At 40.0% G+C, this 16124-nt stretch overlaps 2 protein-coding genes across 3 annotated transcripts; one reads left to right on the forward strand and one right to left on the reverse strand.

Annotated features, from left to right (window-relative positions):
- Positions 1-606: 606 nt before the first annotated feature.
- LOC131935202 (uncharacterized) lies at positions 607-8694 on the reverse strand. 2 transcript variants are annotated; one of them, XM_059291575.1, is made up of 6 exons: positions 8659-8694; positions 5641-5796; positions 5127-5219; positions 4339-4423; positions 2754-2912; positions 607-792 (listed from the first exon to the last, which is right to left on the reverse strand). In XM_059291575.1, exons 2-6 carry the CDS (start codon positions 5755-5757, stop codon positions 674-676), a joined length of 573 nt encoding a protein of 190 aa, XP_059147558.1. In that variant the 5' UTR covers positions 5758-5796; positions 8659-8694; the 3' UTR covers positions 607-673. The 2 variants fall into 2 exon arrangements, with proteins under 2 accessions (XP_059147558.1, XP_059147559.1); XM_059291576.1 differs by lacking the exon at positions 8659-8694 and having other exon boundaries at positions 5641-5830.
- Positions 8695-9479: 785 nt separating this feature from the next.
- Positions 9480-14755, forward strand: LOC131935204 (ADAM 17-like protease). Its single transcript, XM_059291578.1, has 6 exons — positions 9480-9931; positions 10995-11627; positions 12199-12289; positions 12543-12737; positions 13304-13434; positions 14068-14755. Exons 1-6 carry the CDS (start codon positions 9480-9482, stop codon positions 14753-14755), a joined length of 2190 nt encoding a protein of 729 aa, XP_059147561.1.
- Positions 14756-16124: the final 1369 nt, after the last annotated feature.

Here is a 16124-nt window from a genome sequence, read left to right on the forward strand (position 1 = left end):
CATGTGTGTAAACTCCCTGTAAGAATCCGATTCTCTCTCACAAATGAATAACAAAAGAGAGTATCTGGATTTATTTATAACCGTCTCCCTCGCATCATCACATTTTCCCACACGTATCAAGACATGAACAAACATTGCCACATTCACGAATGCTATACCACACCTTACAGAATTATCTCCATTTCTCTTCACCAATCAGTACCTTATAAATCACTACTCCATTTACCAAAGCCTTACCTTTCAGAATTATCCGCACACCACAATATGCTCCACCCCCCCCCCCCTTCTCCCCCCCCCCCCCCCCCCCCCGCCCAATCATCCATATTTAAATACTCAACAAAACACTTTCAAAAATGTGTGCGAAAATATTAATGTTTTACTCAAAATGCAACCATTGTATCGGTAAAGTGATCCGGTTATATAAATATGTATGTAGAGTCGATAAAGAAAGAAGAATTGAATGTTTTATATATATATATATATATATATATATATATATATATATATATATATATATATATATATATATATATATATATATATGTATATACAATATGTATGTACAGTCAATAACGATAAAAGAATTTAATGTGAGTTCGTGTGGTTATATATATGTATATACAATATGTATGTACAGTCAATAACGATAGAAGAATTGAATGTGAGTTCGTGTCTAGACGACCACAGCGGGGGGACACACTGATGGGATGAATAGCATGCTGGTGTTGTCGATGGTGGTGGAGGGGTTAGTGAAGAATAGAACATCGCCGGCCACTTTGGTTTGGGTACCACCTGTTGAAAGACACAACTTATACAGCAATGTATTGATGAGTCGTTCTACATACAAACTGCTTACAATTTTGTTGGTCCGCGTTTATTAGGTTTAGTTTTTATTATAAAACACAGTTTGACGTAGGATACAGGGATTACATCATTGTGAGGATGTACAAGCGTTTAGTTTTCGTTTTGAAAATGTCAATCAATTTAAATATTTGTTATTGGTTTTATATAGGGTATCATAATAAAATTCGTTAATTTAACTTAAGAAATGTAATTTATTTAAAAACGACCAAAAAGTTCAAGTGAGATTGACTGTAAATGCCGGATTTCTTATAAATCTAGTTCAAATCAGCATACAGTAGCTAACGAAAAATAGATACGCTAATATGTTAGAGACACCTTTATTAATAAACCGGTAGTGATCTCCCCTAAACTTTCTCGAATATTCTTATATAAAACAACAGGGGATGGTAACTGGGGATATAGTTATGATTTTTAATCCATTTTAAATACTTAAACTTTTAAAAATAGAATAGAATATCATAAAAAAAAAACATTGCGCACCAAGCAAACGCCGAATAAAAACGCGTATAATAGTGCGCAATATTATTAGTACTTTAAAAATTTACATTAGTTTTTTGAGAAATCGGAAGTAGCGTAAATTACTACTTCCAGTCAACGGAAATTACTCAAAATTTAACAGAAGGTAGAGAATTAGATCTTTTACTTACATGTGAAATTTCATTTATCTATCTGAAATAGTACTCAAGTTATAGGCTTTTAAAAAATTCAAAGTAGGAAAAGTACCACTTCCGGTTATCGGAAATCGCTCAAAAGTTGATACGGATCTACGATTTTGATAAAATACTTATATATGAAATTTCATCAACCTAGCTGTAACGGTATTCAAGTTATCGTGTTTACACACAGACACACACACGGACAGACACACACACACACAGACATACGGACAAGATTGCAAAATTATGTTTTTCCGTATCAGTGAGGTGTAAAACGTCGAGATTTGTAAAAATCTCGATTTTTTTTTTTGCACGATTACAATACTTTCTCTATACTACGTATATACGAGAAAGTAAAAAACAAAACTTATTGTTAGGTGTTAAAACACTACATAATAAACCGGGAGTGATCTCCCCTAAACTTTCTCGAATATTCTTATATAAAAAAACAGGGGATGGGAACTCGAGCTATAGACATGATTTTTAATCCATTTTAAATACTTAAAGTTTTAAAAATAGAATAAAATCTCGTAGACAAATTAATTGCACACCAAGTGAACGCCAAATAAAAAAGCGCATAATGGTGCGCAATATTATTATTACTTTTAAAATTTACATTAGTTTTTTGAGAAATCGGAAGTAGCGTAAAGTACTACTTCCAGTCAACGGAAATGACTCAAAATTTAATAGAAGGTAGAGAATTAGATCTTTTACTTACATATGAAATTTCATTTATCGATCTGAAATAGTACTTAAGTTATAGGCTTTTGAAAAATTCAAAGTAGGAAAAGTACCACTTCCGGTTATCGGAAATCGCTCAAAAGTTGATACGGATCTACGATTTTGATTAAATACTTATATATGAAATTTCATCAACCTAGCTGTAACGGTACTCAAGTTATCGTGTTTACACACGGACAGACAGACAGACAGACAGACACACAGACACACAGACAGACACACAGACATACGGACAAGATTGCAAAATTATGTTTTTCCGTATCAGTGAGGTGTGAAACGTCGAGATTTGTAAAAATCTCGATTTTTTTTTTTTGCACGATTACAATACTTTCTCTATACTTCGTATATACGAGAAAGTAAAAAGCTCATACAAATGTTTTTGAAAGCGTTGCATTATGAACATTAATAAAGACTTTAAACACTTGCATGTAAACACTTTAGCTATAAATCTCAATAAATAAACACAGTGTTTAAACACATGGGACCACTCACCAAGGACCTGTCTCAAGACGGGGATAGCAGGCGTCTGGTTAGTGACTGCCACACGTACGCCGGCAGTGGCAGACGACTGGATCTCCCAGGTCGTGATCTTGGTGCCGGAACTTGAGAGTCCGATGTGGATGGTGTCATTGGCCAGTTCCACGGCGTTGGCTGTTGACCGAAGCATGTCATGACCAGTAAGTATTTACTGTCTGATCTTATTATATATTAGCAGCGCTTTTCACCCAAGTATTTTATACCAGATTGTACTCATCGTTCTATAAACTCAATAACTATAAAACAAATATCAAAATGTTGTATTTTTTTTACTATAGTTACATCTTCCGTGTTAAGACTTTACATCGCAGAACACATAATTAAACACTGAACACATAATTAAAACCGTATTCAATTATTTTTTTATTAACTAAATTAAGTAATGAAAACCAAACGTGTTGTGATGTAACGTTATGAAGTATGTACAACGAAATGTCTTATTAAATAGTTCGAAGCTCGGTCATTATTCATTGTTCAGTTAAAGCTTAAAGCAAAAGTCTACACACTTTCAGTGATGTCTCCGTACGTCAACTATAATGTACTATTTACACTTTCAGTGATGTCTCCGTACGTCAACTATAATGTACTATGTACACATTCAGTGATTGCATGTCTCCGTAAATCAACTATAATGTACTATGTACACTTTCAGTGATTGTATGTCTCCGTACGTCAACTATAATGCACTATGTACAGTTTTAGGGATTGTATGTCTCCGTACGTCAACTATAATGTACTATGTACAGTTTCAGTGATTGTAAGTCTCCGTACGTCAACTATAATGTACTATTTACACTTTCAGTGATGTCTCCGTACGTCAACTATAATGTACTATGTACAGTTTCAGTGATTGTATGTCTCCGTACAAACGTCAACTATAATGTACTATGTACAGTTTCAGTGATTGTAAGTCTCCGTACGTCAACTATAATGTACTATTTACACTTTCAGTGATGTCTCCGTACGTCAACTATAATGTACTATGTACAGTTTCAGTGATTGTATGTCTCCGTACGTCAACTATAATGTACTATGTACACTTTAAGTGATTGTACAGTCTCCGTACATGCGTCAACTATAATGTACTATGTACACTTTCAGTGATTGTACAGTCTCCGTGCATGCGTCAACTATAATGCACTATGTACAGTTTCAGTGATTGTACAATCTCCGTACATGCGTCAACTATAATGTACTATGTACACTTTAAGTGATTGTATGTCTCCGTACGTCAACTATAATGTACTATGTACACTTTAAGTGATTGTATGTCTCCGTACGTCAACTAAAATGTACTATGTACACTTTCAGTGATTGTACAGTCTCCGTACGTCAACTATAATGTACTATGTACAGTTTCAGTGATTGTATGTCTCCGTACGTCAACTATAATGTACTATGTACAGTTTCAGTGATTGTATGTCTCCGTACAAACGTCAACTATAATGTACTATGTACAGTTTCAGTGATTGTATGTCTCCGTACGTCAACTATAATGCACTATGTACAGATGAGTGATGTGACAGCTGGAATACATTACATGGCAAGCATTGAGAGGTCAGTTGTGTAGCGTCCAGAGGAAACTGTGAGCATGCGCCGTCCTTGTTGGTTAGGTATCCTTTCATCTGCGAGAGTTGATAAAGTGTAACGTGTTCATTTATGTGTAGCTTAGATATTGCTTCTAAATTATAAAGGTGTGTGTAAGGTATGCACTGGGTTGAAACGGTAAAAGACTGAGTGTTATGTTGTGGGGAACATTGACTTAGAGTATTATTGTCTATTGACTGGGAGTTGTTAGGTCTATTGATTTGGAGGTGTGTGATCGTTTGGTTTGGAGGTGTGTGATCGTTTGGTTTGGAGGTAAGTGATCTATTGGTTTGGAGATGTCCGATAGATTGACTTGGAGGTGTGTGATCGATTGACTTGAAGGTGTGTGTATTGGTTTGGAAGTGTGTGATCGATTGACTTGAAGATGTGTGTATTGGTTTGGAGGTGTGTGATCATTTGGTTTGGAGGTGTGTGATCTATTGGTTTGGAGGTATGTGTATTGGTTTGGAGGTGTGTGATCATTTGGTTTGGAGGTGTGTGATCTATTGGTTTGGAGGTGTGTGTTGGTTTGGAGGTGTGTGATCATTTGGTTTGGAGGTGTGTGATCTATTGGTTTGGAGGTGTGTCATTTATTGACTTGGAGATGTGTGATGTATTGACTTGCAGATGTGTGATCTATTGACAGAGAAAATAAATCGTCTATTAACCAGGAAGAGAATTTGGTCTCTAAACTAAGAGTTATGTGGTCTATTTGCTGAGTGACGTGTGGTCTATGCTTACATTATTGTTGTCATATACAACTTTAACTCCAGATTTGTAGAAGGACAGTGACGTCAGATTCTTGGTGAAGTCCGCTACAGCAAGACCATAATCCTGTTGGATTATAAGACAAGGTTAATTAACTCTAATCATTGCGACACGAGAGCTAAAAATACTGCATATAAAACTAGAGTATGTGAAGGCAGGGGCGTAGCGAGGGGGTGGGGCGGGGGGTGCGGAACGCACCGGGTGACACCATTTAGGGGGGTGACACCAAGGTAAAAAATAGCAAAATATATAGAGAAAAACTTGAGGGGGGGTGCAAATCAAAAGTTTGAGGGGGGGGGGGGGGGGGGGGGTGCAAGTCGAAAACTTTAAAGTTTGTCTCCGGGAAGGGTCGCTACGCCTCTGGGGGGTGACACCATTAAGTGCCGCACCGGGTGACACCCGACCTCGCTACGCCACTGTGTGAAGGTGAAACAAGTTGACATTTATCTCCCTTAAAGTCATGCAGGGGAGAAACAAGTTGACTTACATCTCTGTTGAAGTCATAAAAGCCAGTCTGCAGTGTGTCAGGGGCGCAGACTTTGGTAGGGTCCCTCTTGGCAAGTACTAACACGACGGAGACAGCGGCGATGACGAGAAACTTCATGATTTAGTCTGGAACTTCCTTCAAATCTTTCACTGAAAACTTGAATACAAGTAGGTAACGCTTTTCTATTTATACCACCAGGATTCGCACAAGGTTTCTCTACAGGAAAAATGCACTTTATTGCTTTTCGATTACTATTTCTTTTAGAGAAAACATTATACTAAAATATTCAAATAAGTCTAACACAATGAATTCTTAATGCACTTTTGATGATAATCAGCATCAAAGCTATCAGGGGAAGGATTAATGGATTTGTCAGACAGGGGTGAAGGATTGTCTTTCTACTATACATACAGATGTCACAGACGAGATCAAACAACACATGACGGGTGTCCTATCGTGCAGTCATGTGACTTCGTGAGCCATCTATCGTGCAGTCATATGACCTCACGTGTCATCTAGTGTGCACTCATAACACCCCAGATGTCTGTTGTCCTGTCACGTGACCCCACTATGTGGTGAGTAATTACAACAACTACAACAAAAATAGAGACCTATGGCGTTTTTTATATGGATAGCCTTTCCAATCAGAATAAAAACAAAACATGACACATGGAACCAACAATCCTAACATTTCTAAATGTTCTTTTCGCTGCATTTAAAAAAAACTTATAGTTAAATAGCAGAGTTAGGTTTAATAATTCTAAAACCCTCTATTGTCACCAGACCGTGGTGGATCTGCCGGCTGTGACCAATAATAAACAACATGTTTTTCTGGCGAGATCTCACGGGGTCGCTACAGACCCCGACCAAACCGCGCGTGAAAAGCGCTGATGTGGAACTGAAAACACAGCTTCTTTACAAACAACATATTTTTCGTAGCGTTAGTCACATAGTAAACTCCACACTGGTCGATCCAGTGGCGTAGCGAGGTCGGGTGTCACCCGGTGCGGCACTTAATGGTGTCACCCCCCCCCCCCAGAGGCGTAGCGGCCCTTCCCGGGGACAAACTTTCAAATTTTCGATTTGCACCCCCCCCCCCTCAAACTTTCGATTTGCACCCCCTCGTTTTTATCTATATATTTTGCTATTTTTTGCCTTGGTGTCACCCCTCTAAATGGTGTCACCCGGTGCGGTCCGCCCCCCCCCCCCGCCCCCCCCCTCGCTACGCCCCTGGGTCGATCTCCCTTTGTGAAGCTTTAAAAATAATCGACGTTGAGACCTGTTGTTATTTTTATTTTTTTAAGTAACTGAACTGAAAAGGTAATGTTAATGTGGCAGCTGTGGATATTTTATTGATGACCCCCGCCCAAACAATTAAAGTGCAGCAGTTGAACTGGGCTTTTTTAGGTTTATTATAAATAGTACTGGGCTTTTGTTGTTTTTAATTTCAGTTGTATTATATCGTCTTAACTGTATTTAGCATTTTTATAACTTCTTATTCTTCGTACTTAAGTGAATTATTGGAGGTGATTTTCTCCTACATATAATTAATTATGGTCCTTTGACCCCAACTTTGCCCTGCTTAACTTTCTGAGAGTGAGAGATTATCTTAATCCATCCAAGCTGCAAGGCAGCAGTTGTTTGATTTTTATTATTTTCGCTGTCACCAACCAACGAGTCTCATCTACCCAGGTTCCCGAGCTCATGAGCTCATTTTTGTCCGTTATTTTAGATGCTATGCAGGTCGAGTTGGTACAGCTCATGGTTGCTAAACCGAAAAGTCTCGAGTTCGAACCCTCGGGCAGATGAGGCTCGTTAGCTGGGGACAGCCACTTTTCTAGGAGAGACAACTCCAAAATCAAACAACTGCTGCCATGTAGTTTGTTCTTGGTTGGACAAAGGCTATGGAAGCAAATCCACAAAGGAAAGCAGGCTGAAATCGGAGTCAATGGCCTCAATGGCGCATAACCAGTTGACACGTATCCTTAATTGTGTTGGAGGGGATCCCTTCTAACACCACTAAAATTAAGAACAAAGAAGAAGAAGAAGATGCTATGTAGCCGCATTTGGTCACGTTCTATAACATAAAGTTCTGATAAACGTCTCGATAAGACTAACGCTGAAATATTAAAGTCCCCAATCGTTGTTTGTTCAGCGTTATTTATGTAACAGCGAAAATATTTACTGTCTCTTGTTATTTCGGTAATGTGCCGTCCACGAATGGCATTTTATAAACATCATTGTCACACTTAGTTGCAAAACGGTAGATGCCCTCCTAACAACTCTACCATCAACTCACACCTTATCCCCTAAAAATGGCGTGAAAATTTACTTTAAATTGTGTCTAGTGTTTAAATTTAAAAAGACGCTACTGTTATATCTAGATTTATCTAGATCTAGAATCTATGCCAATAATGAGTTTCTATATTAAATTAATTCAGGCCTTAATTATTTTACGTAAATCTTTGTTTGTTTAGCTATGGAATTTATCGAATTTGGGATAAAATTTAATTTGAAATAATAAGGCCTATTCGCGTAACTGAAGTTTTTTACGCTGACTCTAGATCTAAGCAAAGTACCTCACTAATTCTTCACCTAATCGGAAATGTAATAGTTACGGGTTCGAGACACATTACGTCAATGTAATTTTTTAAATAATTTTTTTAGATGTGAATGATAAAGTTGACTATCGGGACTTGGCGGTACACAGGGCAGGTGAATTAGAGTTCACCTGTTTCTGTCAGCACATGAAGTGATAGTGTGGCCAGACTCATGCTCAGCCGAAATAGGTGTTTTTAAAAGACAATAACACGTTGCCTGAGATGTTCAGTCTTTTTGAATATGGGGTCTGACGTTTTGTGAAGATGTGTGACAGTGGGATGGGAAGGGGAAAGATGAAAATCGTCCAATAAACATGACGTCATTTATGGATGACCCTAGGGATACACGGTTATTCAAGAATATTGGGTAGTCAATAGATGCTAAATCTGTTATAAGAGATAAAAAACAAATACTTACAAAAAGGATTTTATTAACCTGGGGTATTGTTTCCGATTTTATTTCCACTTTGAAGTATGGCGATAGGACCTAACTGACAGTCACATTTGCGGTGAAATACGTTATATTAGCGAGCGAGGACGACTGTCGCGAAAACGCGATATACCGATTTTGCGCTTGGCATATGCGCTTAGATACATTTATCGTACTGCTGCTGGTCGTTGTGTATTGGGTACATCCAGACGGTCGTATCGGTACCAATGGTTACGTTTACAAGTCCAAATTTATGACGTCCCACTCTCTTGACTCGTGCGTGTCGTAATTTTTTTTTACTTAGTGAATATTTGTAGATATCGGTTTAGGGGTGGGGTTAGAGGCATTTTAAGTAGTGGGGTTTTTATTGAGGGTACAGCTATGATATACCATACATAGAGTTGTAGATTTTGGTATATGATTAGTTAGGTACGGGTCGTATTAATTGCCATCAACATCGCTAAAAACAAAACTGTACTGAGAAACTCATAATGATTCGCACTTGTTTGCGCGCTATTATTTTTTAACATGTTGGTATTCCCGATGATTTCTATTTAGTGTAAAACATACTGTACTTCTTCCGGTTATATTGAGATTTGTACATATTCGTCAAAATGAATTAGAAATCTGGGTTTAAAAGAATCACGAAAGTCTTTGAAAAAAAATATATATAGATCTAGATCTAAGTGACGATCCGAAAGCTTATGAAATTATTTATACTAAATGCTTTTCATGTGAATTTTTGTAAACAGTTTATAGACTCGACACCTAGTTTTAGGTTAAAGTTAGAGTTAGATCTATTAAAAAAGATGAAAACATTTCATCTGCTGTGTTTATTTTCTTGTGTAACTCCAAGTTTCTCCACTCTACATTCTCGGTTTAGTTTCTTCGAGATTCTCACACCCTCCGATATCACGCTGCGCACTAAACGAGACTCAGACTCACGCATTGAGAAAAAACACCTGCAGTTCTCAGCTCTGGGTCGGGCCTTCAACATCCACCTTACCCCGGGGAGCCCGGTGGTCCACGGGGACCTGGAGGTTAAGCTGGTGGACCCGGGGGGTCGGGAGTTAAAGGTGCCGGTGGGGACAGATCATTTCTATGTGGGGACGGTGGAGGGGCTGAGTGGTAGCGAGGTGGATGCTTCCTATGCTGGTGGGGTGTGGTCGGCACATATTGAGACCCCTTACGATGTGTATTTTATTGAACCCGTGGCGAACTATGATCGGGTTGGTGGGAAGAAAAATATGATCATTTATAGGTAATTATGTAAATATTTTTAATCATGTAATACAATTTTAGTTTTTTGATAATTTATTGGTAATTATGTTAATTATATTTAATCATGTAATATAATTTTAGTTTCTGATACGTGTAATTATGTTCTAAATATTTAATAATGCAATTTAATTTTAGTTTCTGATCGCGAAAACTAAGCAATTGAATTAGGCACTGATTTATGACTATAGTTAGTTTTAGACTTTTAGATTACTGTTAATAATCAATGTAAATTTGATGTTTAATTTTAGGATATGCGGGTACCACACTTTAATGTATAAAAACTCTACAAATAAGTAAGCATCGTGAATTAAAAAGAAATCGAACGTACTAAATAAAATTAGACATAAAGGATGAGTTAATTTGATAAAAGTAAATATTGTCGCTCATAATTTCACTGTGGGTCTGAGGGCGCCAATAATGACTGGGCTTGTTATGTTGTTAAAACGATATTTCTAACTATAAACTTGGGCCTGATTTGAATTGTATTTTATATGAATCTAAGCATAAAACCGACACCCAAATTTAACTCTAAACCAACTATAGCACGTACTTTGTGATGTGATGTGATAAAGTTCGGTAATTTATGAAAACTGACCAAATACAACATTTTATGAAAACTGACCAAATACGACATTTTATGAAAACTGACCAAATACGACATTTTATGAAAACTGACCAAATACGACATTTTATGAAAACTGACCAAATACGACATTTTATGAAAACTGACCAAATACGACATTTTATGAAAACTGACCAAATACGACATTTTATGAAAACTGACCAAATACGACATTTTATGAAAACTGACCAAATACGTCAACTTATGAAAACTGACCGAATACGACATTTTATGAAAACTGACCAAATACGACAACTTATGAAAACTGAACAAATATGACAATTTATGAAAACTGTCGAAATTCGGTAATTTATGAAAACTAACCAAATACGAAAATATACTCAAATTGACCAAATACAGCATTATATTTCTAAAAGACCAGGTTCCGGTACATATATGATAAAGCTGTTTTACTTTACAGAAAGAGTGATGTCCGTGTGTTCAATGCATCCTCAAACTCCGGACGTCCGTTTTGCATGACCAACGGCTCTGAACAAATTGTCAGGAGAACCAACGACCCCAGGCCTGTCCAAAACGTCAGCTGGTCAAGATTTCCGGATCTCCCTCCAGCAGAACCGGACCATCGTAAAAACCAAACGTCGCCGGATAGCGTCAACGCTACTGAGAGATTAAAAGCTCGGCGGAGGCTGAGGTCCCACTACCCGAACACCTGCGACATGCTGGTGGTAGTGGACGCCGTGACGTACAAAGGCCTGTGCAACGGGTCGGTGCACATGTGCGCCAGCAAGGTCGTGTACTGGATGCAGATGGTGGACAGGATCTACAAGAGCTCACAGTTCGGGGCGTTCAGCGGCATGAGGGTCAAGGTCAAGGCTATCCGGATCATGAAGGAGTTCACGAAGACGAACGGCAGCATCGACTTCAACATGGGGACGGAGCACCAGCTTTACTCCCACCAGCTGTTGGAGTCCTTGTCCAGGGTCAGTTGTCTCGGGGAGTACTGTCTCGTCCACTTGATCACCCAGAGGGACATCGGCCCGGGGGTGATGGGGCAGGCGACCATAGCCAATGTACCCAAGGAAGGGGAGGAAGGGTGAGTCAGTCAGGCTACCGTCATTTGTGCATTAGGCTTTATGGTCTATTTATAGGCAAATGTTTTATAGAAAACGTAATAAATGACGGAGAGTTTATTTTTACAATTAAAAATTAATTGGTCAAAGTCACTGACAGAGGAAAAAGATTTAAAAAATAATTGAAATGTAAACACTTCGCGTGGATTTTATACAGAATAATCGTTAGCTTTGTGAAAGTTACTCTACTAGACAGGTGATAAATTCCAATTTTAATCAACTAAACATTGCAAACGCGTTTGAGTTTTAGTAAGTTTTGGTTAATATTTTAGTTAATATATTTTTTGAAAATTATGAATTATCTACGGTACAAACATATCACACAGACGAATTGCTTTTGTTTACTTCAAGGGAACAAAAAAGTACAATCTGAAAAATTATAATTAACCCCCCCCCCCCCCATCCTTTCCATTCTCTCTGTTACTCTTTTTAGCTAGTTCAATGTACACAATTTCTCAATACAAGAAGTTTAGAATATAGACGAGAAGATTCCCCCATTATTGACCAATTTGTTTTTCTCTAAACCCACGACAGTGAGGAGTTTTGGCACCAAGGAATCTGTGCCACGTGCCACAACATGGCTTTCTCCAAAGTCTACACAGATGGCAATTTTGTCTCGGACTCGGTGAGATGTAATTAGCATAATTTATTCAGTGTAATCATTGAATTGCTTATTGGTTATGTTATCAACTTTGTCTTCAAGATTTACCAATTCAATAGATTGTCACACCTACGTTGTTAAAGCACCGTGGGTTGTGTTGTACTAATATACCATCAACTTTGTCTTAAAGATTTAACAAACCAATCTATTGACACACCTACGTTGTTAGAGCACCGAGGGTGTATTGTAATAATATATCATCGACTTTGTCTTAAAGATGTACCTGGTCATCCTGACCCACGAGATCGCCCATGGGTGGGGCGCCCAGCACGACCACTGGGACCAGGAGTGCTCCCCCGATGACATGCAGGGGGGCAAGTACATCATGTGGGACAGCTACAACGGTGCGGTGGGCGTCAACAATTTGAGGTTCTCTCCCTGCACCTCCAGGATGGTGGAGGAGGTGTTACAGGTAGGAGGGGCTTGCTAGAGGTAGGAGGGGCTTGGTACAGGTAAAAGGGGATTGGTAGAGGTAGGAGGGGCTTGGTACAGGTAGGAGGGGCTTGGTACAGGTAGGAGGGGCTTGCTAGAGGTAGGAGGGGCTTGGTACAGGTAAAAGGGGATTGGTAGAGGTAGGAGGGGCTTGGTACAGGTAGGAGGGGCTTGGTTGAGGTAGGAGGGGCTTGGTAGAGGTAGGAGGTACTTGGTACAGGTAGGAGGGGCTTGTTAGAGGGAATGGCTTGTTAGAGGGAATGGCTTGGTAGAGGTAGGAGGGTTTGGTACAGATAGGAGGGGCTTGGTAGAGGTAGTAGTGGTTTGGTACAGGTAATAGGCGTTTGATATAGGTAGGAGGGGTTTGGTACAGGTGGGGGGGGGCGGGGTACAAGAAAAATCTGACAAATGCTTTTGACAAATGTTTCAGGGGTTAAGTTTAAAAAGAAATTTAAAATAGCGTCTTTAATAAATGCACTAAGAATGTGATGTACCACGGACATGCATAAAAAAAACTGAGTTAGGTGTACACTCCTCCCCTTCTAGCACAAGGCACACCTCTGTCTGCTACCGGAGCACGCCGTGGACTCCATGTGTGGGAATGGCGTGGTCGAGTACGCTGAGGAATGCGACGACGGGATGGATCCGAACAGTAAATGCTGTTGGCCAAACTGCAGGTGGGTGGAGCAGAAGCCTGCAGGTTGTCGTGACACGCGGCAAACGTGCGGTGGGAGGTGGTGCTGTATCTACCTGATGGGCGTGTCTGGTGGATGGGCGTGTCTGATAGATGGGCGTGTCTGATGAATGGGCGTGCTTGCCGGAAAGTCCTGTCTGCTTGATGCAAATTTCAGAAGTTGAGTGTTAGATGGACATGTCTGCTTTATACAAAGCTTAGATGGGCTTGTCTGCTTTATACAAAGCTTAGATGGGCGTGTCTGTGGTCGTATCTCTTTTTAGGCGAGTGTAATTAATGGACATATCTGCTTGATGCGATTGTCGTTGGGCGTGACAGCTCGAAAGGTTTGCCTGATTGATGGCTGTATCTGCTCGATGCGAATATTTGATGAACGTTTCTTCTTGGTGGGCGTGTCTAAATAGCTTATATGTTTAACCAATGGAGGAAACTGTCTAATGGGCGTATCTACTTGATGGGCGTTTCCACTTGATGGGCGTGTCTATTTGATGGGCGTGTCTACTTGATAGGCGTGTCTATTTGATAGGCGTGTCGACTTGATGGGCGTGTCTGTAATGTATGTACAACGTAGTTTAAGTCAGGCTGCACTATTTATTTCTTACCCCACCCACCGCAGGCTGAAGGAAGGCGCCATCTGTTCACCACTCAACTATCCTTGCTGCTCTGACGCTTGTCACGTGGCTCCCGTCTCGAAGACCTGCTACGGCGGACAGAACGTGACCTGCCACGAAACTTCCTACTGCGACGGGACGAGTTACCGCACCTGCCCACTGGGACCACCCCAAGCAGACGGCTCACCCTGCGCCAACCGCGGCACGTGCTACCAGGGCACGTGCATCGGTTTCTGTGAAAGCCAGGGACTGGCGTCACATCCTGTCAGACACCTGGTACCCTGCGACTGTGACTCGACCTCCCCCTGTCACCTCTGCTGTAGTGATAAATCCACGGATATCTGTTTCCCTTTCATGGACTACTTCGAGGACGGCAAACCTTGCCAGGACGGGACATGTCTTAACGGCATGTGTGTGGGGGGTCTACACTCCTCCAGAAAGCTTCAACTCCCCGGTCCCCCCTCCCTCATGTTTATCCATCGCTACCTCTTCTTTCTGACGTTTGGGGTCAGTACTTTCTTCTTCGTTGTTTGTATCGGGTTTCATTTGATGATGAAAAGTGCCGGAGAGAACCCGTATAAGGAGCCAGAACCGGAGCTCCCGAGGATAATCGAGGCGCATTATGTATGGGTGGAGCCGGAGAAGGTTGAGGAGACGGTGGAGACATTGACACGGTCTTCAACATCGGTGTAGTGGGGGAGGGGGGATAGTCTTGACCCCTTCCGTCTACAATCTACATCGTCATATTATGTAGTCTTAAGCCCGTCTACATCGTGATATTATGTAGTCTTAAGCCCGTCTACATCGTGATGTTATGTAGGCTTTAGCCTTTCGTCTACTTCGTGATGTTATGTAGTCTTTAGCCCGTCTACATCGTGATGTTATGTAGGCTTTAGCCTTTCGTCTACTTCGTGATGTTATGTAGTCTTTAGCCCGTCTACATCGTGATGTTATGTAGGCTTTAGCCTTTTGTCTACATCGTGATGTTATGTAGGCTTTAGCCTTTCGTCTACATCGTGATGTTATGTAGGCTTTAGCCTTTCGTCTACATCGTGATGTTATGTAGGCTTTAGCCTTTCGTCTACATCGTGATGTTATGTAGGCTTTAGCTCTTTCGTCTACATATTGATGTTATGTAGGCTTTAGCCTTTCGTCTACATCGTGATGTTATGTAGGCTTTAAAACCTTTCGTCTACATCGTGATGTTATGAAGCCTTTAGCTCTTTCGTCTACATCGTGATGTTATGTAGGCTTTAGCTCTTTCGTCTACATCGTGATGTTATGTAGGCTTTAGCTCTTTCGTCTACATCGTGATGTTATGTAATCTTTAGCTCTTTCGTCTACATCGTGATGTTATGTAGGCTTTACCCTTTCGTCTACATTGTGATGTTATGTAGGCTTTAGCTCTTTCGTCTACATATTGATGTTATGTAGGCTTTAGCCTTTCGTCTACATCGTGATGTTATGTAGGCTTTAAAACCTTTCGTCTACATCGTGATGTTATGTAGGCTTTAAAACTTTTCGTCTACATCGTGATGTTATGTAGGCTTTAAAACCTTTCGTCTACATCGTGATGTTATGTAGTCTTTAAAACCTTTCGTCTACATCGTGATGTTATGTAGTCTTTAGCTCTTTCGTCTACATCGTGATGTTATGTAAGCTTTAGCTATTTCGTCTACATCGTGATGTTATGTAGGCTTTAGCTCTTTCGTCTACATCGTGATGTTATGTAGGCTTTAAAACCTTTCGTCTACATCGTGATGTTATGTAGGCTTTAAAACTTTTCGTCTACATCGTGATGTTATGTAGGCTTTAAAACCTTTCGTCTACATCGTGATGTTATGTAGTCTTTAAAACCTTTCGTCTACATCGTGATGTTATGTAGTCTTTAGCTCTTTCGTCTACATCGTGATGTTATGTAAGCTTTAGCTATTTCGTCTACATCGTGATGTTATGTAGGCTTTAGCTCTTTCGTCTACATCGTGATGTTATGTAGGCTTTAAAACCTTTCGTCTACATCGTGATGTTATGTAGGCTTTAAAACTTTTCGTCTACATCGTGA

The sequence above is a fragment of the Physella acuta genome, unplaced genomic scaffold, assembly GCF_028476545.2.
Source record: "Physella acuta isolate Inbredline_101_S28 unplaced genomic scaffold, ASM2847654v3 ptg000137l, whole genome shotgun sequence".
Classification (NCBI taxonomy): Eukaryota; Metazoa; Mollusca; class Gastropoda; family Physidae; genus Physella; species Physella acuta.